Below are 24,154 nucleotides of genomic sequence, written 5' to 3'. Positions count from 1 at the left end.
TTACAAGAAAAGGGAGGTTAGCTTTTATTTCATGCTCTTAATTCTATATCCTTAATGCGAGCTACTAGCCTGCATTTCACTTATTTAAATTGTTATATACAGCCAGCGAATCACTGGGGTGTCATTCAATTCAGTGTTCTTATTTTTATGGCCATCAACAAACTAACCTGCTTCCTCTTAAAGCCGAGGTGTTTGATTTCATCTGTGGTTCAGCTGATGAAAAGCTGACGATGAAATTGTACATAATCTTCAACTAATCGATCAATCGCAGGAGGAGAATTCATTAACTGACACACTGTAGTCTGTACTGTACATTTACCGCAAGACTGACAATGTACTGCTAATCTTTTCCTCTGCTCCGCTCGCATTCACCGTCACTTTTCTGCCGCTTGCGCTTTCTCACCCGCTATGCACGCATATTACATACTGCCCTATTCTTTAACGCAACTACGCTACCAAGAGTTTTCCAGGTAGCGACATAGAGGTTGACTCACGTATCGGGACAGCGCTGCACAGAGGCTCCCAAACGCTGATGATTTCCGAGTAAATGGATATTTGGCGTTATTTTTGGCATTAAAAAAATATTTTTCTGGCATTGTGGGGGTTCTCATTTTAATTACAGGAGAAATACTGATTCAGTAAACTTTCAGTACATTCAGTAAACGCTCGGTAAACATTGAGTACAGTTAGACCCAGAAGTCTCCATTAGGTTGGGGAGTTCAAAGTTGTGAAAATAACGGGGGGTGTTTTAATGCACAGGTAATTTGTTAGTCTGTCCCTCCTGCCTCAAGAACTAATGGATTAATCCTAGAAGGCTATTGATGTAGCACTTTTCTCCTTATGAAAGTAACACAGCGACTATTCCACCAATTGACCAACTAGTCGACCAGGAGACTACAGTCCTAATCATCTGTAACTTTTCAAGCAAAAATGCCAAACATTAGCTGGTTTCAGCTTCTCAAATGTGCTTTTTCTTTGTCATACAGGATAGTAAACTGATTATCTTTGGGTTTTGGAGTGTCTGTCAGACAAAGTGAGATATATGAAGACGTATCCTTTGACTCTGGGAAATTATTATGGACATTTTTCTCAATTTTTGGACATTAACTGAGAAAATAATCATTGGTTTAATTGATCGTGAAAACCACTTATGTTAACCTCATTGTGGCACTAGTGGAAAAGTGTGGGAATCAAATCACCAAAGTCATTAAGACCATGAATGTCATGCATGGCTAAAAACTGCCAAGTATCAAAAACTGGCACCATATGCTTGCTCAGATTTGTACTGTTCTTTCTTTACTTGTTCTTTAATCACACCGTCTCTGATTTAAATCATAATTTTAGAATGGATTTTATCAAGGAGATATATATATTTTTGCACATCCTTGTGTTTACACAACAAATTTGGCCTCCATTGATGGAAAAAAGAGTTTTTGTAGAAAATCAGTTTCTAGTAAGGGAGCAAAAATAGGATTGTTTTGGTGCTGGCACAAATACTTGGGTATTGCATTGACAAGTGTGTAGATAAATTTCAAACACTAGCGAAGGCTAGCAGAAAGGAGTCCTTGTTTACTCTTCAAACAAGGAAGCCAATCACCAGAAGAGTCTTGTTTTCCACATTCTCTCTGAAGAAGCTCAAGATTTCAATTCTTGGTCACAAGTTTCAAAGATTGTGTTAAAGGAACTGTAAGCGACTCTTATTGTCCACTAACTTATATTTATAGATTCTTAAATGAATCTATCTGTATGCAATCATGATGATGTATTTGATGTCCTGAAATATTCTGTCTTTTGCAGCATGGGGGCATACGAGGAGAAAAAAGCAACATGTGGAACCATCTGCCTGAAATACCTCCTGTTTGCTTTCAACTTTCTGTTTTGGGTAAGTCTCCTTTTAGGCAGAGATGAGCCTACACAGAGGATTTAATTGCCAAAGTACTTGTGTTGGGTCTTAAGTGCCTCTCAAGCACCTACATGCTTTGGGCAGAGTTTTCCCAAAGTAGAGGTGTGTCCTGAAACATTTGGGATTTGGATATATAATTTAAAGGGACACTTCTTTTTCATACAAACTGAGATGCAAAAATGTAATAACCTGCTAAAAGGAAATAAGATGAAACTAACATCAGCAGTCACGTGATCAGACAGTTTTAAACAAACCCTAAGTTAACTGATTTGGAGCAAACAAAGGAGAAACGTAAAATATTTACCCTACCTGTTCTTTTAAACTTCATTACAGTTTACAGACGTGATGTACTCACCCTGGTTGTGTGTGCACTGATTGTTAGTTGGGACTATTACTGACATTCCAGGTGCTCTCATGTTCTGTTTTGCTTCCATAGAAAGTGGTTTAGATAATCTGGCTAAACCGTTGGCTTGTTTGTAGAATGTGATTGTCTGACTGCTCCTATTTTTTGCCTCATTTATTGTAGTTGATGTCATCTGATTCCCGGAATTAAACAATTACTTTGGTAAGGTTGCCTTAACCAATAAAAACGATAACCATAACCAATAAAATAAGACCAAAGGCGTAATAAACTGGAATTTCCCTTGTGTAATGTGTATTGTGTGATATCTGCTATCAAGAAGAGTGCTGGCAAGTGATACACCGTTGGCTTTGAGATAATAAACACTCGTTAAATGTAACTGACACTCTGAATTTCTCGAGCACTTCCTTTTTAGTTTTCAATTGATATGATTTCAAAATGACACACCCAACCGATCAAATTTCATTAACGTGAATCCTCCACACATCAGCTCAGATGACATTTATTTAATTGCGTGTCATTTCAACCAATTAGTGCAAACAGACTTCATCAATAGGAAGAATTCTTATCTATACATCATCATCTGTGTCATCATCATCCTGTGCGTCTGTGTAGAAGTGTCTGTGTAGCACTGGTTTCGATGTGTGTGAAACACCAGTCTAAATTTATGTGTTGAAATGAAAGAAGCCAGAGGGATCAACACATCAGTCAGTTGCGTAGCCTGAAATATTCATTTAGGTGGGCCTGTGGGATATAAGATGCACAAGAACCAAAGTGATCTCAACCATAACGGTTTTCAACTCTTGTTTTAAGATCTCAGTATTAGTATTTGCCTACTATTCATTGTATCAATAGCAGGCTACTGGTTTTGTTTACTGTTGCTTAGCAACATGTGATAGTTTTAAGCAATACGGTGGCAGAGGTGAGCTGCAATATTATTTCTCAATTTAATGCTGCAGTGATTTCCCCAATAACATTATAGCACAACTGTTGCGTGAAAGCAGTGTCAAACCTGGAGTTCTGGTGACTGCAGTGGTCTAACTTACTGAATATCTGCACCATTGAACAGGCAACTACATCACAGCAGATTTTTTTTTTTAAGGCTGAGCCTATAAGCTATTTGCACAATGCCACTACGTGGCAAAAACAAACTGACAGTGTGCCACTTACATAAATGAAGTAAGCATCATGTATGTGTAAGATTAACAAAGTTTAGCTTCATTTATAAGCTATCATTATATTCACAATCCCTCCCATCATCGTCATCATCATCATTCCCACCAGCAGGCCTAATATCAAAAATGAATTCTACTATCAAAAAGCGCAATTTATACAAAAAGCACATCAGTGTGATACGTGACTTACCGACCTTCATTTATATGCTTGACATGCAAAAAATATCCCTCAAGGCTTAAAATACTATACTTAGTCACTAAAAATTTACACAACACAGCTTGAAAACAAGTCATGAACGAAGACATTTTCAGGTCAACCAGCAGACGTTCTGCACAAATCACAGACAAGCAGCAGCAACAAGTGATTTAACAACCAGCAAACAACTTATTCAAAGCCTCGGCAGGCTCCACAGTGACACCACAACAGCTTCAAGGTCCAGACAAACCACAAACAGCACAATATAAGAGCTACAAACCATCAACAATAACACAGCAAATATTATATGCAGAGAGCCACAGCGGGACATTTAACCTGCAGGAAAGAATCCGACACAAGCAAAGAGACAAAGTTATAGACAGACACAAAGAAAGGGTGTATCTGGAGAAAAAAAAAAAAAACTGGAGTCAAATGTGACGCTACACACAATTGAACATCAGCCTGTCAGACAGGCTGTCACAGGTCAAAAATTACATCAATCAGGGCGGGGCGGGCCAGCCGTCAGCAACTCAGCGGGCAAAGAGTTCAAATGCACCAATGAGTGGGCACAGCCCAGTCTGGATGTGTTTTTTTTATGATTTATACTGGGTGTGCTAACTTGAGATTTAGGTGGCACAGGCGCATCCGGGCACACCTTTGGCTACGCGGGTGACATCAGTCTTGATCATTTAATTACAGCCCGAAACAGCCCAAACTGTGATATCGATTAAACTAGAAGGAATTCTGAAAACATCCAACCCAGTTCCTAATTAAGATGAGGAGAGGACAAGATTTAACAAACCAAAGCGAGAAAATACTTATATATAGCTACTTTATATAGCTATAGTATGTCCTCATATTTATATGAACAGTTATATGACGTTAATAAGAAAAAGAGGCTGACAAACTTTTTCTGAACCCTTCAACAAAGCCTTTTTTTTATCCAGGCAGCAGATAAATGCCTCCTACTATTCCAGCTCATCAAATCAAAGCCAAGTTGCATACTTCCTTTTTTTTTTTGACAGACAACACAGAAGATGCATTCAAAGCCCAATTTCATCAAACTTTCCAGTGTCAAGATCTTGGAATTCTAGGAGAAAAAAACACTACAAATAACTGATATAATTTTGATCCGCTGTGGAAAATAAGAGTCAAACATCAGCGCGACAGCTAAGGGAAGGGTGTCGGTTTCCTTCTCACTCCTTCTCAGCGTGTGAAATCTCACTTTCTGCTTTACCCATATGTGATAATCATCTGTCTGCCAAAGAATCTTGATTTTTCTCAAATTGGCAGACAAATTATGCTAAGCCTTTTCAGTGCCAGATACCAGAGTTATAACCATTTGAATAGTTTCAGTCAAATCTTTTGACCTTTTGCTTTGCAGTCATTTCCAATTTCTAAAGTCTCATATGACTAACACAGAAAGCACTGTGTGGAGTGAACTGCTAGTTCCTCAACACCTATTTTGTGTAGCCTCATGCATCATGGTTATTGAAGTCGGAAAGTTTTTCTGAACTCAACAAACATGATGAACCCACTGCGATTCTACATTTTGCTGCATAGCGGTTGTCCATTTACCTCAGGAGTAACATACTGTATGTCACATCCAATGAACATCCAACTGAATGGAAACTGTAGATGTTTATTGAATAAAATATTTGCCTGTGTGATACAGGTGTTACAGCAGGATGGTATGGACGGGTTTTCTGTTTTTTCAAAGTCTTCGTGGAGGCGGTTAGAAGGACATTTTGGCTGTGGAAACTTAGTTCACTTGAAGAAGCCCCATTAATAGACCTGGTGATGTATTAAAAGGTACTTTCCATGATTTGTTTGATCATCTCGACTTTTGGTTTATCCACTTGTCATCGCTATCAAGTAGAAACCGAGAAAACTTTTGGTTATTTTAAATACTTTCATTTTAAATAAGGTATAGTTTTAGTCATTTTTTTAAGCAAAGATGCCAAAATATTTACTGGTTTTAGCCTTTCAAATGTGATGATTTGATGCTTTTCTGTGTCGTGCATGTTAGCAAACTGATTATCTTTGGGTTTTAGGTTGTTGGTCATACAAGACATTTGAAGACATCACCTTGGCCTTTAAGAAATTATAACGAGCATTTTCACTATTTTCTGACTGGTTATAGACAAAATGATTAATTGAGAAAATAATTAGCAGATTAATTGATAATGAGAATAATCGTTAGCTGCAACCCTAATGTAATATTATAATATATATATATATATAATATAGTTTTACTTGAAAAATAATAATGAGAAATAAACTTGAGTGGCCATCAGCTCTCAAATACGAAAACGTCTGCTGTTCTCTGGAGCCTCTAAAGATTAACAAAGCTTGAAGGTCAAGGAGAGAACTCTCAGTAGTCAGTGTAGTGTATCGCCCGTGTAAACACACAGTATTGTTTTTAACAATGGATGTCATCGGGCCTCAGTGATGACTTGCACATAAATTTATTTTTTTTAAAAACAAAATGAAAAGAACAAAACAAAACACATGCATATATTTGTGCATGTACACAGTAATTTGTCCATAACACCATTTCGGGGCCGCAGCAGAGAAAAGTATGCCATCCTACTAACAGATGCCATATATTCACTGTATTTTGTCCTTATTCATTTCCAGTATCAAGTCACCGTCATTTCTTTTACTTATCAAAAGTTAAGGCTCATGAGTATTAGCTGAGCATCTGCAAAAAAACTTTTTTTTCCATTATCACCCCATCACATGCTAAGATAAATAAATATCCCTGTAGGACTCAAGAACTTGACAGTTAAATTATTTTGACTTCAGGGTCTGTCAGTGCTCCATTTCTTACTTGTTGCTGCCACTTGGGGTCGCCAATGTTTGAATTTCCCTTGTTGCTGCTTTTAATTACACATGGATAGGGTTCACTAATTCCTATGGTTCATTGAGTTTTAACAGCTGGTACAGATACAGCAAGCATCATGTTCACCCCCAAGGAGTGATTACTGCAAAGACTTGAACCACATTCTGCTACTTTATTATCAGTGATTCTAAAAGTCCAGGCCAGGATCTTTCTGTAGATGGCAACATAGTCTAGAGAAGGTTGTGAAATGCTTCATGTGGGGGGAAAAAAAGGGAGGGTAATGTAAAGATCAACTATACAAATGTGTGTGTGTGTGTGTGTGTGTGTGTGTGTTTTTTTAAATACTGTCATTTTGTGTTTCTTGTATTGAATATTTGTTTCTCTAATCAATCTCTATTAATTAATGAGGCCGCTGAGTTATCAGGTTTTGTTCTAAACTGCACCGTGAACTGTAATGGAAGTGAGAATTAAAACGAAACATACTGAAATAATAAAGATGTATAGTAACATAAGGTAATGTGATCACTTCTAAGAATAGTAATAGTAAGTAAAGAGTGTTGATTACATTTTCAGTGACTTGCCCAACTCTGTTGTTCTGTGTGTTTAACTGCCACACTGTCTCTGGGTGTGGTACAGTGTGACTCAGTGTCTAGCTTCTACTGCCATCATCCTCCCTTATAAATGAAATCTAAATTAGGACGTTAGATTGACGGCTTTGGCATGGTGACAGGTTTCTGTTGCGGTGCCGCACCATCTGCTCACTCGTCTTGGAAATATCGTATTGATTTAATTCTTCATATTGGTTTAAACTGGTAGCCTAGATTATGCTGAAGACGTTGGAATATGACTGTGCTTATATGCTGAATTGAAGCTTTGACTGTTACGCTTGTTTGTGATAACAACTGGTGCATCATGTGGCTTTAAGGATTCACTCAGTGCTTTGTAATTCCTCAGACTTAAACCCATAACATTGTTGTCTAGAGTTAAAGTCCTGCATAAAAAGGCCGAATTCTCCACAACCGACAACTGTAAAAACCTTTCACATCAACTGGATTGTGGATCAAAATTGCTCAAATCACCTCATTCACACTTATTTTTCAGCAGAAACTGATTCAAGATTTGATTATCTCTGAACTGTAAAATTGTATCACAATCAGTTAATACGCATTCATTTATTGACTGGCACTAATTTCAGGCTCCTTTTTCTCCACTTCTAAGAAGACTTTGGTGATAAATAATTTAAACGTCTTTGTCACTCTCAGCTTTTTTTTCTCCTCGATTTTGGAGTCTTATTTCTGTTGCACCAGGCCGCTCGCTCACTGGCAGAAATCTGACTGGTATCATGTGTTCTTCTCCAAGTTGGCAGGGGGCTTCGTGATGGCCGTGGGTGTTTGGACCCTGGTTGAGAAGAGCGACTACATCAGCCTCCTCTCCTCCAAGACGTACGCCGCCTCCGCCTACATACTGGTCCTGGCTGGAGCCAGCGTCATGGTAACGGGCGTGCTGGGCTGCTGTGGTACCTTCAAGGAACAGAGGAGGCTACTGCGAGTGGTAAGAGATCATGTCAGAGTAGAGAGATAATAGACGCTGCACTCTGTGCTTTCGTGGAAATACTTGTGAAACAGAAATCACTTGTGTTACGCCGGCCAAACAGAATCTAAACAAGATGTTTGTTTTTTTACCTGCCAGCATTACCATCTCTTATTTGAGGACTACTTTATTGTCATGACTTTTGTAGTTTCAACAATGCGTTATGAAGATGTTGATAGACACCAAGAAAGGGGACAGCAAGAAATGAACAAAATGAGAATAAATGTCCTAAAATAAACATGAAGGATATAGCAACACTAGCCACACTCCCTATTAACAAAGACAATGCACCAGTCTTTAGTTTCTGGTTATGTTGAGTTAATTTTATGGCCATTACAACAAACATTGTTAGGAACTTGTCTTGGTGAGCTCATAATGCAGGACCAACAAGACTACACACTAATAAAACCATCATGTAATCTTTTAAAAAAATCATTTTAAACCACACAAAATACTATAAATATAAAAGGTAAACTAAAAACAAAATAAGCCTTTTAGGTGTCGGAGGGTACAATTCAATAATCAGATAAGCTCAACATATTAAAATACACAAATAATTAGAAGGAAAACTCTAAGCTAAAGACAGAATGACCCTTAAAGTGCCAAAGGTTTACTATTCAAGAGTTGAAAAGCCTCAGTGAATGTACTTCTTTTCAGGAAACTTTATCCCTTCTTGCCACCACCAGCCCTGGTGACAAACAAAGGAAAACACTAGTTCTGTATCACACAGACTTCTTATTTACTGCCCGTTATTCTTCTGGACGTGAAGCAGCAGCTTATAAAGCGGTGCACTTTCTGCCCTGTTTATTCTTCAGCCAGATGGCTAACCAGCGTATTGTTGGTAGAAACAAAACATTTTTCATGTGTGGTGACACTTTGCAAAAACAGGCCACTAAACAAAAGACCTCAGACAAATGATCACGCGTTGTAGAAGTGAGTGAGCACATTTCAAAATAAAAACTCTACTGAAGCTACTCAAACAGAATGATTACGTGCACAATTTGTCACTGAAGACACACTGGATTGCATTTTTGTATGAAGAGTGTGTATTAATTTATGTACTCACTAAAGATGACTTTCTTTCAAGTATTTTTTGCCTTTATTTTGATTGGAAATGAGGGGACAGACAGGATGGATGACACACACTAAAGATCCCCGATCAAACTCGGAGGGATTAAGTTGAGATTATGTGGTCACCGTCTTAAAATCCCAATAGGCCACTTGGACGTTTAAGTTATTTTTGGCCTGTAAATGGATTTTGTTTTCTAACTTAGAATCCACATAGAAAGCGAGACGTGAGCAACACGTTCTGTCTGTTCAGTTCAACTCCAAACTGCCTTCACCAGCCTGACTGACCGCAGAAATTTACTGAACCAAACTAGTTTTCATGTCGGCTCCAGAGGAAGAAATCAACAGTGTTTGTATATAGTGATTCATTCATTTTATTTCCCCGCCCACCGTAGCGAGTGAGAGGAATCTACTTGTAGTGAAACAGGCGAGCTCATAGGCTGGCAGCCTTGATCAATCAGTATAGATGCTGTTCATAAGTTCAAAATAGATATTCAGCAGGAGATTTGTGTGATTCCAAGTTTGTGCAGATTATGCGACAGAGGAGAAAAAAATAGACTCGGAGCATAAAAAACTTCAGGGAGTCCTGCGGTGACGGACGTCACTGGCGTGTGTCTGTTCTGTGAGACGTGCGAGTGACAGACGTCAGAAACGCCTCTAAAAATGCTTTCTGTGTGGATTGGCTGTAATTCTTGGCGAGCGAACCAAAAGTTAAATATATATCTAGTATATATCTTTCAGAAATAACTGTTTGTTAGAACACAGTAGTGACATGTGCATGCTGAGAACCGACCAAGGCCGATGTGTCGTTCTCGCATTCAGTTCAGACAAAACAAAAACTGGATGGGTGCGTGTGTACCCATATTTGATTTGGCACACTCTGCACACAGACACAGCACAGGGTTGTGCCAACAAAGACACCTGCACCGAACTGAAAATGGCACAAAATACAAACACGCAGTAACACTGTACTAAATACACACGCACACATACTGCTCAGGCCTTCATCCGCACATTTCAACGTGATGAATTTATGCAGGCGCATTACTGCACGGCTCAAATGTTTGTGTCTCGTAAGTGTTGCTAGAACATGGCGTCATCTTTGGCATTATCCACTTCTCACTGGAGACAAGTCCACAAAAATTCAGCACAGCCAGATATTTTCAGCTTGAGACAAGGCAGATGCCAAAGTATAGCCAGTTCCCTACAGGTGCGTTTAAATGTAGCATTCATGAAGCAACAAGCAGATATCAGAGGACAGGGACAGTGTCTCAAACAAGGATATGACACTTGTAATCACCTTTTTAATTGTCTCCCTTTTAAAAACAAAACAAAACAAGAAAAACACTGTTATCTGTTGATTCTTGGTCGGTTGACGTCAAATTGACTCTCTGCCTCTTGCATGTGCACATTCTTTGTTTTGTTATTTTAACATTTTATTAGTGCCTAAACCATCAACAGACTATGTTTTCTCAGCCGCTTGATTATAAGTACTGACTGAAATGTCTGGAAATTGCTGAAATATTCAGTCAGAAAGTGGAATTGCTGTTTTTATTATTGGAAAATATGTACAGTATTTTGTAGTCTTTTAAAAAGTTAACTTAATACAAGACGTGCTACATGCTGGATGTGTGGAAATCTTCAAGAACAATTGTTGTAAGTCATGTCAGTAGTAAACATGACTTTGCATTTTGTGTTTAATAGAAATATTTTCACTTAACTATCTGTCGCTTTTGTCAAGAATAAATATGGAGGATAAAACGGTCTGATGTTGGTGTTGACAACCGGTTTCCATGGCAGCCATCATGGGAATCTGAGCTTTTTTTAGACTTAATCGTCAAATCTATAGTTCTGTAAACAATGAGTGAAGCCTCCCACCGCGTCCAGATTAACTCAGCGGTTGTGTGTAGATCAAGATGAATCCGCCGCCACCTGTATGTCCTGTATGTGTTGAGATGCTGGGTGCATCCTGAAGAGTTGAGATTAGGGCGATGAATCACAGTGAAGGAATGAACTTGTCGGCAAGGAGAGATGCTATCGAGATTGTTGAAGAGGGCAAACATAAGGGTGGGGTGTTGGTGGTGGTGGTGGTAGTGGCGGGCGGGGGGGAGAGGTAGATTAATTGTTTTCCTGTATGTGCTGAGAGTGACCGGTACCTGCTGAGAGTACACAAGAGCAGCAGTGATTGGCAACACTGTCCTGTAATCTAAAGGTCAAAGGTTCAAAGCACTCCAAAGCTGATCCCTCTACAGCATCATCAGGATACTCCGCAGCTGTAAGGCTTAAATAAACTAGCAGTAGTTGCCTTTTGATTAAAGGGTCTTTCTGTAAGGCTGTTTGCGACGTTCGTACTGTACAAAGTATGAGAGAGGTCAACGAGACGAAACGAGGAGGAGGAAAACTCTCCCACGGGAGGAGGGGTGTGGTGTGTATCTGCAAACACACAAGCTCCATTGTTTTTTAGGAGCGACAGAACAGTGTAATTACTCAGGGAGAAGAGGGGAGAAACTTTTTGTTCCAAATGACAGAGCCAAATGGAAAGTAGTCCTAACGGAGGCTGGATCCACCTGTGGAGAAACTGACTCCATGCAGTTTTACCGCATATATTACAAGTCTGTGTTACTCTCCTCACTGCCTTTTTCTCTACTATTTTCTCATTCTCTCTCTATGCACCTATATTTCTCTGCTTTGCTCTGTTTTTTATGTCTTTGTGTCACCCTGTCGCTCTCTTTCTGTGTCCGATATAGAGATCAAAACAGCTTTTAAATAAATTGGTAAACTGACACAATGTTGGCAAGCTGTTGGCAATATAGATAAAATCCTCTATCATGGTATATGTCATTTTACGTCACACTTGGGATGTATATTGTGATTTAGTACATCTTCTAGTAAATCAACATTACACTCAGTTCTACAAATATACGCTCTGTTTCCCATTCACTCCTATTGAAGCCTGCATGACAGACAAAGTCAAGCATGTGTTTCCTGTTTCGGTGCGATCTCCAGCCGGCTCAGGAGGATTTGCAGGTCAGACTTCACCAGCTACAGGGCTCCTCGCAGTTTCTGTAACAGATAGACTTTCTGCATGGCCTGGCGTCGCTAGCGCCAACCTGGAGAGCCAGGGCGCTGTATTTCATCAGGCCCCAGACCTGAAACCAATCCAGCTTGATTGAACCTGATTGGAGCCAAAACTCCCAACTGGTCTTGCTCTCAGATTTGACACATATGCCTCTCCGCTATGACAAGCTAACAAGGAGAAGATGTACTTCATTATGAAAACTCAAACATTATATCCAATATTTCTATGAAGCAGTCCTGTACATTAATGTGCAACAGTGGACTGACTTACCCAGAGATATTAAAGCTGCAAATTTTCACTCTTTTATCTCTGGTTTCTTCTCCACCATCTCTTGAGAAAAATACAGTTTCTGCCTCTTTATCATATCTCCCAAGGGACAGTATACATAGAATAATAATCATTTGTAGAATATTAGTGTCAAAACAAGGAAAATAACAATTTGTAAAAATGTACGACCCCAGTTAATGACTTTTTATAATCACCAATGTGTCGATTTAGTTTAAATTGTCAAACAAAAGGACAAACGTCCAACTGGAGCACTCATTCCTCCACCTCCACTCTCACTCTCTGTCTGTCTTTCTGTTTTCGCTTGCATCTGTTTTTTCTTATCAGACTCTTATTTGTTGTTTCTTCCTCTCTACTGAATTTTATTTGTCTGAGGCAACAGGCTGGCAGAGCTGCAAGCAGAAGCAAAGGTTAAAGAGATCACTGCCTCATATTTCATTCCCGTCAGGCTGCTCAGCTCGCAGCCAGCCTGTGCTGCAACCTGACGGGTCTTTCACGACTTAGTTAGGACCGTCGCTCTTAACACCGAGCGTTTATTCAGCCTCATGGTAGAGTCTCATAGAATAATCTTTCAGGCTTCAACAAGCGCCAGACGAAAAAGTTGCTGATACAGTGTTGTGTTCATTTAAATTTCTACATATTCTATGTGGTTTTTAATAACATAAAGGTGACTAGATCGGGGATGTTCTTGTGTTGTCAGTAGTCCAGATTATATAGTCTACAGTGTTTTGTTCATGCTTCGTTTGAAATCTCTGCACACCTTCTGTGTGTGTGTGTGTGTGTGTTTTTTGAATGCGTAGTGCATTCTGAGGAGTTGAGATTACAGCCATGAATCACAGAGAAGGAATGAACTTGTCAGGAGGGAGTGGGGGGGGGGCGGTGGGGGGGTTTAGCAAGAGATTGCCAAAGATGGAGAATGGAGTTTTGTGTGCGCGTGAATGTGTGTTTGTGTGTGTGTGTTTGCGTGCGTATCTGCTATATCCGCGCATCAACAGAAGCGTGGAGCGACATCTTGTTACTACATCTTGGAAGCATTAGCATTTCTAAGTCATTAGAACGCCGACACCCAAAATATTTTATTCATGGATTTCAAATCGTCCATAAAACTGCAGCTGACATCTCTCGGTTTTATTGTAGAATGAATCTGATTATATAATTTATTTTTTTTTTTTTTATACATCCAACTGCATTTGCTGATATGGGTGGATCGAGTGCAGTGTTTGCTGCTTGTTATGACACCAAACAGAAAACGCTGGAGGCCACAGTTAAATCTCATTTTATACTAGTCGTATTTATTAGCAGGCAGCTGATATGAACTATTGTGTGTTTTCCAGGAGTACTGACAATAAATCTGACATGATATGAACGTAGCATTAATAAAAGCATGCACGTCTCGCACCTCCAACTGCTGAGAGGAGGTCGTACATCACAAGGTTTCACACAGTAAATAGCGCCTCTGCTAACGTTAAAATAAATAAAACACACTTTTATGAAACATAATGTTAAGCTTAAAGGAAAACAAGCTGCATGGAACAGCAAATACAGTGTATTTAATGAGCGGGGCGATTATTTTAAAGGGGACTTATCATGCTATATGTCATTTCTGGATGTCGGATGTCTGTGTTAAACATTCGGATCAGGTCTTAAAGAGACAGGAGCTAAAACAGCCTGTTTCAGACAGAGGCTGAACTGAGGGGCTGCATAAAGGACCAGTATAAGATAAACTGTAAATCATGTAAAGATATTCCAGTAGAGCCTCAGAATCTAAATATAGACATGTGCATGATATGTCCCCTTTAAATATGTCCTTTAGTAACCAACTGAATGAAGAGGTAAGTCATGATTCGTCCGATTTGGCTCAGTAGGTGATTAATTAATCAATCACAATGAACATTCATTTGGCAGCAATTAAGAGCAGCACAGGGTTTTTACAAGCTGGGAAGAGTGGAGGCAAATGGTTAAATCACCCACAATCAGGTGGTATGTTTGAGTAAAAAACATGCTGCACTGCCAGCGAGACACCAGACTGAGGTTAGTTTGATATTCACCAGCTGCTGGACACACTTTATTAGAGTCTGCATCAAGTTGAAGTGAGTTTAAAGTTTCTATTGGCTATCCACTTGCACAATAATACTCTTAGCACTCTAGCCTTTGAAAACCAGCACGTGTCCAACAGTCATTTGTCTGATTAAGGTCACCTTCAGTGTGACACTCAACTCCTACTTGCTCAGTAATTGTGAAGGCAGCAGCTAACTTCTAATGAAGTCTGAAATAGAAACAAAGTTGAACATGAAGCTGCATACAAATGTGTTGTTCCTCGCCGCTGCAGTTCCATGTTGTTTTCTTGGGTGTGCTGGATGCTGGTGGAGATGCATTAAGATGAAGAAAGGAAAGAAGTTAGAAGAACTCAGGAGGAAAAGTCCAAATATTGTCTTAACAACCTCAGCAGGATGAGTCTGAGTTGACCATAAGATGTTAGCTCATATGCAAAAAAAAAAAAAGTGTAGTTTAGCCAGGAAGCATTAGCGCAGCACACTGAGGATTGTGAAGCCAATGCATGGCTTAAAAAAAGGGGGTTTTGTACATATGAACCTGCTGAGAGTCATTTTGGCAGTAATTACACTGTGCTCTTAAGTCGCCCGGGAGAAGAATGCCAGCTCAGACATAAAATGAGTGTGTCTGTGTGAGGGAGTGAGCCGGAGATCATGAGGAGTCCTCTGGAGTCGCTGCAGTCAGTAATTCAGCTGCCTCAGTCTCAACAGTCAACAACAGGTTCTCTGTCACACCCTGTACACATCACTGTCCCTGTGTGTGTGTGTGTATGTGTGAGACTGAGAGAGAGAGACAGAGAGTGTAAGCAAGTATTGAGTCTTGGAAGATATCCTTAAACTACCTCAGTTGTCTTTATTTTCAAACTAAACAGTTTTTTTCTGTATAAATGTTTGCAAGACATCAGCTCACTTAGTAGAGTTTGTGCCTTAATGACAAAATGACTAAAGTCTAAATTACTATTACTATTTATGGCTATTTTAAATAAAGATAAATGTATATTGTCGTCAATTTAAAATCAATCAATTGCAGGAAAGTGTTGGATTTTGATTAAATAGTGACACAGACTACTGTCCTCCTGCTTCGATATGTTTCTGTTCCTGTTCAGCCTCCGTTTTCCGCCCGACAGATATTGAAAACATCCTATAACTATACTGGCAGATATACATTTTTACATGAACACATTTATAGCAGGTCTAACACATATATTAATGAAGTTGTATGAGTTGTGATACCAACTCTGACGGTAAAAGTAATTTTATGATGAAAATAAAGTCAAATGGTAAAATTCACAAGCTTAATTAGTATTAAAAAAAAGTTATTAAAGTATACAATCCAATCCAATGTATATGCCTATACAGATATATTTGAGATTAGCCCAGTTGACTCAGATTTAAGGATCAGTATCATGTGGAAATGTTGATGATTTTATTTGCATTAAATCTCGTCATGAGAATTAAGTTTCTGTTTAAATCGTCACAGGTGAGTTAATCGTTTAATCTGACTTCTTTATATGTGTGTATATCGATATCTTCTTCCTCGCCTCACTGCAAACCTTCAACAGAGCATCAAACCGCATCTCTGAGTCTGTTCAGCATTCAGACAAGGAGCCACTCAGAGATCTAATCAGCCTGAGCTATCAAATCAAAGACCAGGTCCACTTTACCGGGCTGATTTTCCTCTCTCTGATAGCAAGCAGGCCAGAGGAATTTGGGTCAAGGTTTTGGTTCCGATACTATCTTTTTCTTGTCTTTTTAATTCTGAAGAAACCTGGCGTGAGGAGCAGACCGGTCCCCTCTACCTCCCACGGGCCCGGTCACGATTCAGATACCGACGATAAACTCACTTAAAGGCACAGAGTGTGAGATGTGCCACCATGCAATGACTTTGAGCAAAAGAACTGAAAAATCAATAGAAAACCAGAAGAAAGCACAGATGGGTTTTTACTTAAACTTGCTTAACTTTGAGTTTTGTCATTTGTTTTCAGGTCTCTATGTGCTGGCAAAGTACATGTTACTAGTTTATTAGTTACACCTGTTAAATGTAATGAAATCCAGAACATCAGCCCTGCAATGAATCCTGCTTTTGTGAAGCTTTTTTTTAGGCTGTACTTTGTGATGCTGTTGTCTTTGATTTCATTTTATTTACTTGTGAGAGGTTGGAGGAATATCAGACACATCTTTAAAAAAAAAAACAAAACTCTGCTTCGTTCAGTGTTTAAGGATTAATTTGACGGTTTTCTATTAGATATGTCAAATTAAAATCTTAATCATCACTTCTCCGCTAATTAATTAAGCATTTTATAGTCTTGCTACGAACTCGCTGACCTCAAAGTTTAGACTCTGAAACTAGTCTGTACCTCTAGGCAGTCAGAATTATAGCCCGACCAATACAGGACTTTCCAGGCTGATACTGATGTTGATATTTGAGAGTTTACAAAAATCCAATAAAGATATATCAGTAGATTTTGTTCTTACACAACTCATAACAAATATTTTTAACGAGGTTCCCTTGAATCATTATTATTTTTAACCAATGTGACCCGTAAATGTACTCGACAGGATGTTTTATAGTTGAAAAATAAGCGTAATTTATCGACTGACATGTACACTTCTTTTCTCATTTATTCTTTTATCGAATGACTGCACACACCAATATTTCAATTATAAATTAACAGCCCAGTTTTGAAACGGCCGCTCTCTTAATCTCTCTAAATATATTTTTCATAGTTATCTATAAGAAAACCAGTGATGCATCATGTGGACACGACTCTGATGTCATTTTATTTGTTGGTATTCTTCTCTCGTTGTCAAACACAAAGACGTTCTGAATAGGGTTGTAAATGTTTGCAGGAAAATCACTCAGTAGTAAAGTAACTGTAAAGAAAGCAGAGTCCATTCGGCTCCCACAGCTCCCATCTTCTACATCCAGAGTTACATTAGCCAAAACTTCATCTTCACCTTCATCTCTTAACTCTGTGAGGAAAAGGTGATTTTACATTATTTATACACCTGTATTGCAAGTGTTTGTTTCAAATTGTTTTAACTCGTATACTCTGTTTTATGTGTATTTATTCTATATTTTTATTCATATTATATGCTCATCCGCTTTGTGTTTTTATCCTGTGTTTGCCCTTTGGGGACAAATAAAGTTATAAATGAATTTAAATATATTTTCTTCTTCTCTCTCTCTTTCTCTGTGTCCTCAGTACTTTGTCCTGCTGCTGTGTATTTTCCTGTTGGAGATCCTGGCCGGCGTCCTGGCTTATATCTACTATCAGCAGGTAATCCTCCCCGGACCAATAAAAAAAAAAAAAGTCCTTTCAAATGACTCCCAGGATTTACAGTATATGTTAGGTCGTATGCGTGGAATGATGGAAGCCAGCTGACAAACATTGGAGGGCAAGATATTGATTTCCAAAAAGAAAACAAGATATTCAAAATGAGACACAGAGATTAGGATTGAGTTAATTAATTGTATTAATACTATTTCTATATATTAATACTATTACTTTCTTTTTGTCTTCTGGAATACACATTTTAAATAATTTCTCCATTTTATTCACTTTACCAAAACTATTCTGGGTGGACACAAGTCTAATATAACACAGAAAATCTTCATCTAAAATTAAAACCTAATGTCTACCTGTTACAAGGATGATGTACTCCACTAAAAAAAAAATCAATACAGTGTGCTTGACATATGTTTTGTCCCTCTTAATCTGAGCACGTAGTCAAAAGCATTGTCATAAAACACAGGACACCGCTTCAGTTCCCGCATGGCATGAACTGCGCTGTAATTTTAACCACGACAAAAGCAGCATGATGAATGAGATCGCAGAGAGGAAATAGTATAAGACGGCCCATTAAAAATACAAATATCAGACTGACCATATTACTCGTGGTACATTTAGTCCAAATGGAATGAAAAATGCCTCCAGTAGCAGACATAATAAGTCTGGATGCATTGTGTCAGAATCAATTATAAGCTTTTTTTTTTTATGTTTTTGAATTGAGCAGCTCACCTCCCTTATTTCACAAACAAAGAAATGAAGAACTCGACTGACACAGGTTAATGAATAAAGAGGATCCTGCTCAGCATCCTGAAATGATTATTTTCTTATCTCATGTGCTGCGCTTAATGTAAAAACCAAACTACAGCTGACATCCTCTCCCGGCACATTTCAGTTGTTATAGTGTAGAGTTAGACTGACTGCACTGCATGCAGTTTCAAATGAGAGGATTTTTTTTTTTTGTTCTTTCTTCCTCTTGTAATATTAACATGACACTGCTTCTCCACCAGCATCAGTCCCACCCAGACTAGTCTTAAGGCCCGGTGGCTTGTAGCTCAGCAACAGGACTTTTCTCAGTCTAGAGGTGCACTGCTATCATTATAACTGCCTCATTCATAATACACAAGTCGTCTGAACACGAGCAGTCACTGAGCTCCATGGCTCTCTCGCCTCCTTCCTAAAGCTCTGTCTCCTTTATTCGCTTCAAAGGGTTCTGAATCATGAATTATGCCTCTCCTTTTCTCTTCCATTGTTCTTCCTCCCTTCTTATTGTCCCTTTTTCCCTCCTCTCTGGTAATGAGTCGTGATGATTGTACATTTGCTTTTTATTTTAAGATGCCAAACACCTAATTTAAATATTTTCTAACTCACAATTAAAACATTTGGCAGACTGATGATTCTCCACAAGGGGGAGCTGTTCAGTCGTTGTGAGACCAGTTGTACACGTAATACCCTGCACCACCTAGTGGAAAAAAACAGCTTCAGCAGTTCTTGTAGATGTAGAAACGTCAGTTTTGCCTCCTACGAGCAAAAAAGTATTGCAAAGTACATTTTGCAAGTTTGGAGGGTAAAACATGTCAAATATACACATAAAAACAAACACCTGGAGGCGTGATGTCACCCACTGGTTTGCATTTGAGCCTTTTGAAGCCCAGAGTTGCAGCTTAAGGTCGGCGCCATCTTTTCCATTTGGAGCCAGGACCTTCCGAATAAGGAGCGCAGGGTGTTGCCTTTCACGCTCTGGAAACACGCCTCGCTACCTCAGACTGAAGCAAACCCTAGCTGACTGGGAACATTGAGCAGCACGCACTTGGGCTAACATTAGCTACTTTCGCTAAATCATGCTAACAGGCCAGGTATCGTAATCAAGTAATATTGAACTTACAGAAATATTGTGACAATAGTCCGATTTAGTCCCGGAGCCAAGGAGAGCAGCAGGTGAGCCAACTGTCAATCACAGCTGTCAATCAACATCCACATGGCAGACATCAAAGCTACTGTTAGTGTTCAAAGCTTATCAACAGTGCAATAATTTTCATAATGACCACCAGCACACTTATTAGAGGGCCCAAATTTAGCATTTGAAAAAAGTTATCGACTTATTATTTCAAGAGAGATGCTGACACTTTTTGAATGGGAATCAGGTGGAGCCAGGGATTTTTTGGCACCAGGGATTTTTTGGCTCCAGAATCTGGCGGTAGTTGCTGACATATTGCACTTAAAGTTACTTCCATTTTGGCTTCAGCTTCAAGCCTTGGCAGTTGCCGCTTGCACCACCTATGATAATAAAGATATTGCATCTGTAACTTTCGTTGCCTGCAGGTGGCACCAGTGTCAGACTGGCAGATGCTATTACCTTACTTGCCTGTAGATGATGCACACGGACTCGTCAACATCTTCAGTTCTAAACTGTCGCTGCTGTTACTTGCTGGTTAATACATGGTCATAGTTGAACTGGAACTGCATGTCTGTAACTGGAGGGTTCAGACCTGTGGCTTTAGTTTTACAAACAAGCAGCGATTTCCTTAATAGAGGCTTGAACTCAGCTTTATATTCATTTGTGTGTGTGTTGTGCATTGTAACCTAATACTTGTGTCCACTGCCACACCTGCTATTTCTGCTCATTGAGCCGTGTTAAATCTTGAATTGCTGTTTTCACTTCACTGCCGCAGCATTTCCCAGACTGTCAACAGGTGAAATGAAAAGCTGAACCCTTCCTTCCGCCCTGTTTCCTCTTCTCCTTTTTCCCGTCTTTCCTCTTTGTCTTCACCTCCCCGTCTCTCATCTCTCTCCATCCTCTCTTCTTCTCTTAATCATTCATTCCCTTGATATCTCCTTCACGCTTTGATTTACAGTGGTTTCCCAGCTGGCTTGTTGCCATAGAAACTGAGCCCCCCAGACCTCCCGCTCCTTTAGTGAGCGTTTTCTGCCACTGGTCTAGAGAACAAAAAAACGCCCGACTTCCTCTGCCTTCCTCCCGTCCTCATCTGCTGTCCATGACGTGTATCGTCAAGAGAGCGATTAAATCCTGTGTGTTTATTAAAGTCGTCTGTAGCAAAAAATAAATCCAACAGTTTAATCACTGTATCATTTATGGTCATGGTCTGTGCTGGTCTTAGATGTTTGTGTTGCTATGTAGTGGGATATATCTGTGTCTTTGTGTCTGTGACCAGTTGAACGAGGAGCTGAAGCAGAACCTGAGGGAGACCATGACCCAGAAGTATAAACAGAACACCCATGATCACGTCACCAACGCTGTGGACAAACTGCAGCAGGAGGTAAGTCTCTACATACCTGCATGGATGCATACAACCACCAGTTTCACAGGGTGAAGGTTAATTCCTTCTTATCTTTTAGCACAAACTCAGAAATGTCAAGTAATTATTTACTTTCCTACTACATTTTCTATTTTTTTTTTACATCCACTCCGCCCTGTTATAAGTGAACTGTGGCTTCTTCATCGGATGGAGTTTTGGTAACCGATCATCCCATCAGATTAGAGATTTTGGTGATGGGTGGGAGTCAAAACAAATCCGATTCCAGTCCCTCTGACTTCAGCTAAGCATGATGGACTCGTCTGCGCGCTCTGCTGTAATTTACCCTCTCTTTTGCTCATACCAGCTGACAGCACATGAAGGAAAGGATAAATCTGAGCAGCAGTTCAGACTTCAGTTGGTTTATTTTTTATGCTCAGTTCTTTTTTTTTTTTAAGTATGAGATGCCCCTAGCTATCAGATGTCAACATTTATTCTTTATTTTTCCTCTAAACTTTTCATTTTGAGTCATTTCCGATAATCGTTCTGGACTTCTACCTCTAACAAATAACACTGTTTTGCCTTTGTCAAGTAAAGTATTAAACTTTTTCAGCTTTTGATAAAAAACTGTGTTGATGATTTATGTCTGTGTCTTACTTTTTCTGTGATCATCGACTTTTATTCTGTATATACTTCTCCTCTGAAGCTAAAACATATATTTTCTTCTGTCTCCCCCGTCAGTTCAAGTGCTGTGGCAGCAACAGTTCATCCGACTGGGCCGAGAGCGTCTGGATCCGCTCCAGAGACGCAGAAGGCAGGATGGTGCCTGACAGCTGCTGTAAGACTCCCACCGAGCTCTGCGGCCGCAGGGACCACCCCTCCAACATTTACAAGGTTGAGGTGAGAGGATGAAGGGTGCTTGGGGCCATGGGTTCAGTTTCCAGCGAGGGTCGGCACGCTGGTCTGATCAATAATTTTGTCATGTCTCAGTATGTCAGTATGGAGAACTGCGCGGTCTATGAATAGCGGAAAAAGAAGAGCTGTCATAGCCAAACCGTATACGTAACACTTGTTTGCAGTGAGACTCCAGAAACACTCCCACATCAACTGATGCAACATGAAGACACACTTTGTTTTTCATTTAGGGTGGCTGCATCACGAAACTGGGGAAATTCATCCTGGACCATCTGAAGATCATTGGAGCGGTGGGTGTTGGGATCGCCTGTGTACAGGTGAGCAAAGAACTCTTATTTGTTAACTATTTCCTCGCACATAAACAAAGATATAGAAATGTACTGTATATCCTTTGAGATTGCACTTTTGCTAAATTATGTTTTTGTTTCCTTCCAATCTCCAGATTATAGGGATGGTGTTTACATGCTGCCTATATCAAAGTCTAAAGGCAGAGCCGTACTAAGAGAAGAAAAAGAAGACACGAGTGTGTGTGTGAGTGTGTGAAGGAGGTAACTTCATCACCACATGCCATACTCAAATAGCCCATAGGTTCTTTTCTTTGCCTTGCACATAGGGGAAGGAAAAATTTGGCAAGGGATCAAATTGCACATCTGAGGAGCTCATTTTGGTAAACAAAGGGTGGAAAAACACTACAAGGTTTCTTGAAGTAAGGCACTCAAATTGCAGTCTCAGCTACATCTTCAAGATCACAGCACTGTGAGAAAAAGCCTCTGAGAGAGAAACTGATGGGAATTTTAACACAGATTGTATAAATTAGTGTGGGACAGCCTCTTTGGGACTCAACTGTTGTAGTTTTCTTCCATTCTGATTCCCTCGATGTACAATAGATTCATGTTAGTAGACCAGGTGCTGTACCTGTGAGTGGTGGAAAGATTAGTGGACTAAAACTGGCACTTGCCAGAAAATGTTAATCCCGGACGCAGCAGCTTTCTCTTTCCCAGCAGCACGGTTTAATAAGCCAACCTCTGGGGCCCACTTCAACTGCAACAGCATTTTGTTTCCATGTCAACTAGCCAGTTGTGCATTTTAATGTTTTTTTTTCTTTGATAGTGGCCTTTTTAAACGTTTGAACTGTTAGTTTTTATATTTTTTTAAACGATTATTTTCTGTAACACTTGAGATGCTTTCCTATGAGCTATTGCTGCCTTTATTGCCTAATGTGTCTTCATAGTGACATGTCAGTGTTTGATCATGCTCTTACTACAACTTTGCCACCTTAAACACAGTATCTACTAGAGTGAAGGTACACAAGTTTTAGTGCCTTGCTCAGTAGCGTAACATTGCCATTTTCCTGCATTTTAACCGTATATGACTGTTCTGAGATGTAAAAGGCTGATGTGAATGAAGTGATTTTGTGATCGTGTTAATGATACAAGCAGTGAAACTAATATTGCTCATAAGAAAGTGCCTCATGTTTCATTTTTACTGTCTACTTTTTTTTATACAAGGGATTTATCCACTGATGCCAAAGTTTTCAACAGTAACTTTGTGTAAGGACCTACTGTATCTTTTCCAGCCTTATTCTCATATCTACTGATGACTCTTTTTATTTAGATTGTTTTCATAAATATAGATTTTGTTTACTTTTCTATAGACCATAAATATATTATTGTATTTAACAGACACATGGTAGGAAACTTGCTGTTACTAATGATCTTTCTCTGTGTGCCTCAAAGACATCACTATATTAACTGCCTGTAATTCTCCTGTATTCCTGTCTTTGTGATAATCCAGGAAATATTTTAGTTTGAATAAACACAAATCAACAAACCAGTCTGCTTTGTTTGTTCTCTCAGTGAAGGTCAGGCAGCAGTTAACAACAACAACAGACAGCTCCAAGAATTTAAGATTAAGTTCAACAGATTCATATTCATAAGATCACAAAATGACAAATGGCAGCAGTGCGCCAATGACATGCAGTGTGCTTCACCTCACAGTTATCAGGTCGGGACATCCCAGAAACTGTCAAAAAATATTATTGTGTACAGATAAAACCAGGTGCCTTTAACCAGTGGCCCTTAAACAATTGGCACCAGCTTAAAGGTGCATTAGTGTATTAACCCAAAGTCAATTCCCTAATGT

The 24,154-nt window shown here is 39.4% G+C and overlaps 1 protein-coding gene across 1 annotated transcript in view; it reads left to right on the top strand.

Annotated features, from left to right (window-relative positions):
* Positions 1-23,842, top strand: part of LOC137173342 (CD151 antigen-like) — a 28,882-nt gene extending 5,040 nt beyond the window's left edge. Inside the window, exons 2-8 of the mRNA XM_067578177.1 lie at positions 1,798-1,882; positions 7,840-8,031; positions 17,760-17,834; positions 21,017-21,121; positions 21,839-21,997; positions 22,243-22,329; positions 22,455-23,842. Of these exons, the coding sequence (XP_067434278.1) occupies positions 1,799-1,882; positions 7,840-8,031; positions 17,760-17,834; positions 21,017-21,121; positions 21,839-21,997; positions 22,243-22,329; positions 22,455-22,514 (762 nt within the window). The 5' untranslated portion in view covers position 1,798 and the 3' untranslated portion in view covers positions 22,515-23,842. The remainder of the gene's footprint in view (positions 1-1,797; positions 1,883-7,839; positions 8,032-17,759; positions 17,835-21,016; positions 21,122-21,838; positions 21,998-22,242; positions 22,330-22,454) is intronic.
* Positions 23,843-24,154: the final 312 nt, after the last annotated feature.

This window comes from Thunnus thynnus, chromosome 1 (genome assembly GCF_963924715.1).
Source record: "Thunnus thynnus chromosome 1, fThuThy2.1, whole genome shotgun sequence".
In the NCBI taxonomy this organism is placed as follows: domain Eukaryota; kingdom Metazoa; phylum Chordata; class Actinopteri; order Scombriformes; family Scombridae; genus Thunnus; species Thunnus thynnus.
The sequence above is the reverse complement of the archived record's forward strand: the minus strand, read 5'-3'. Positions and strand labels throughout refer to the sequence as shown.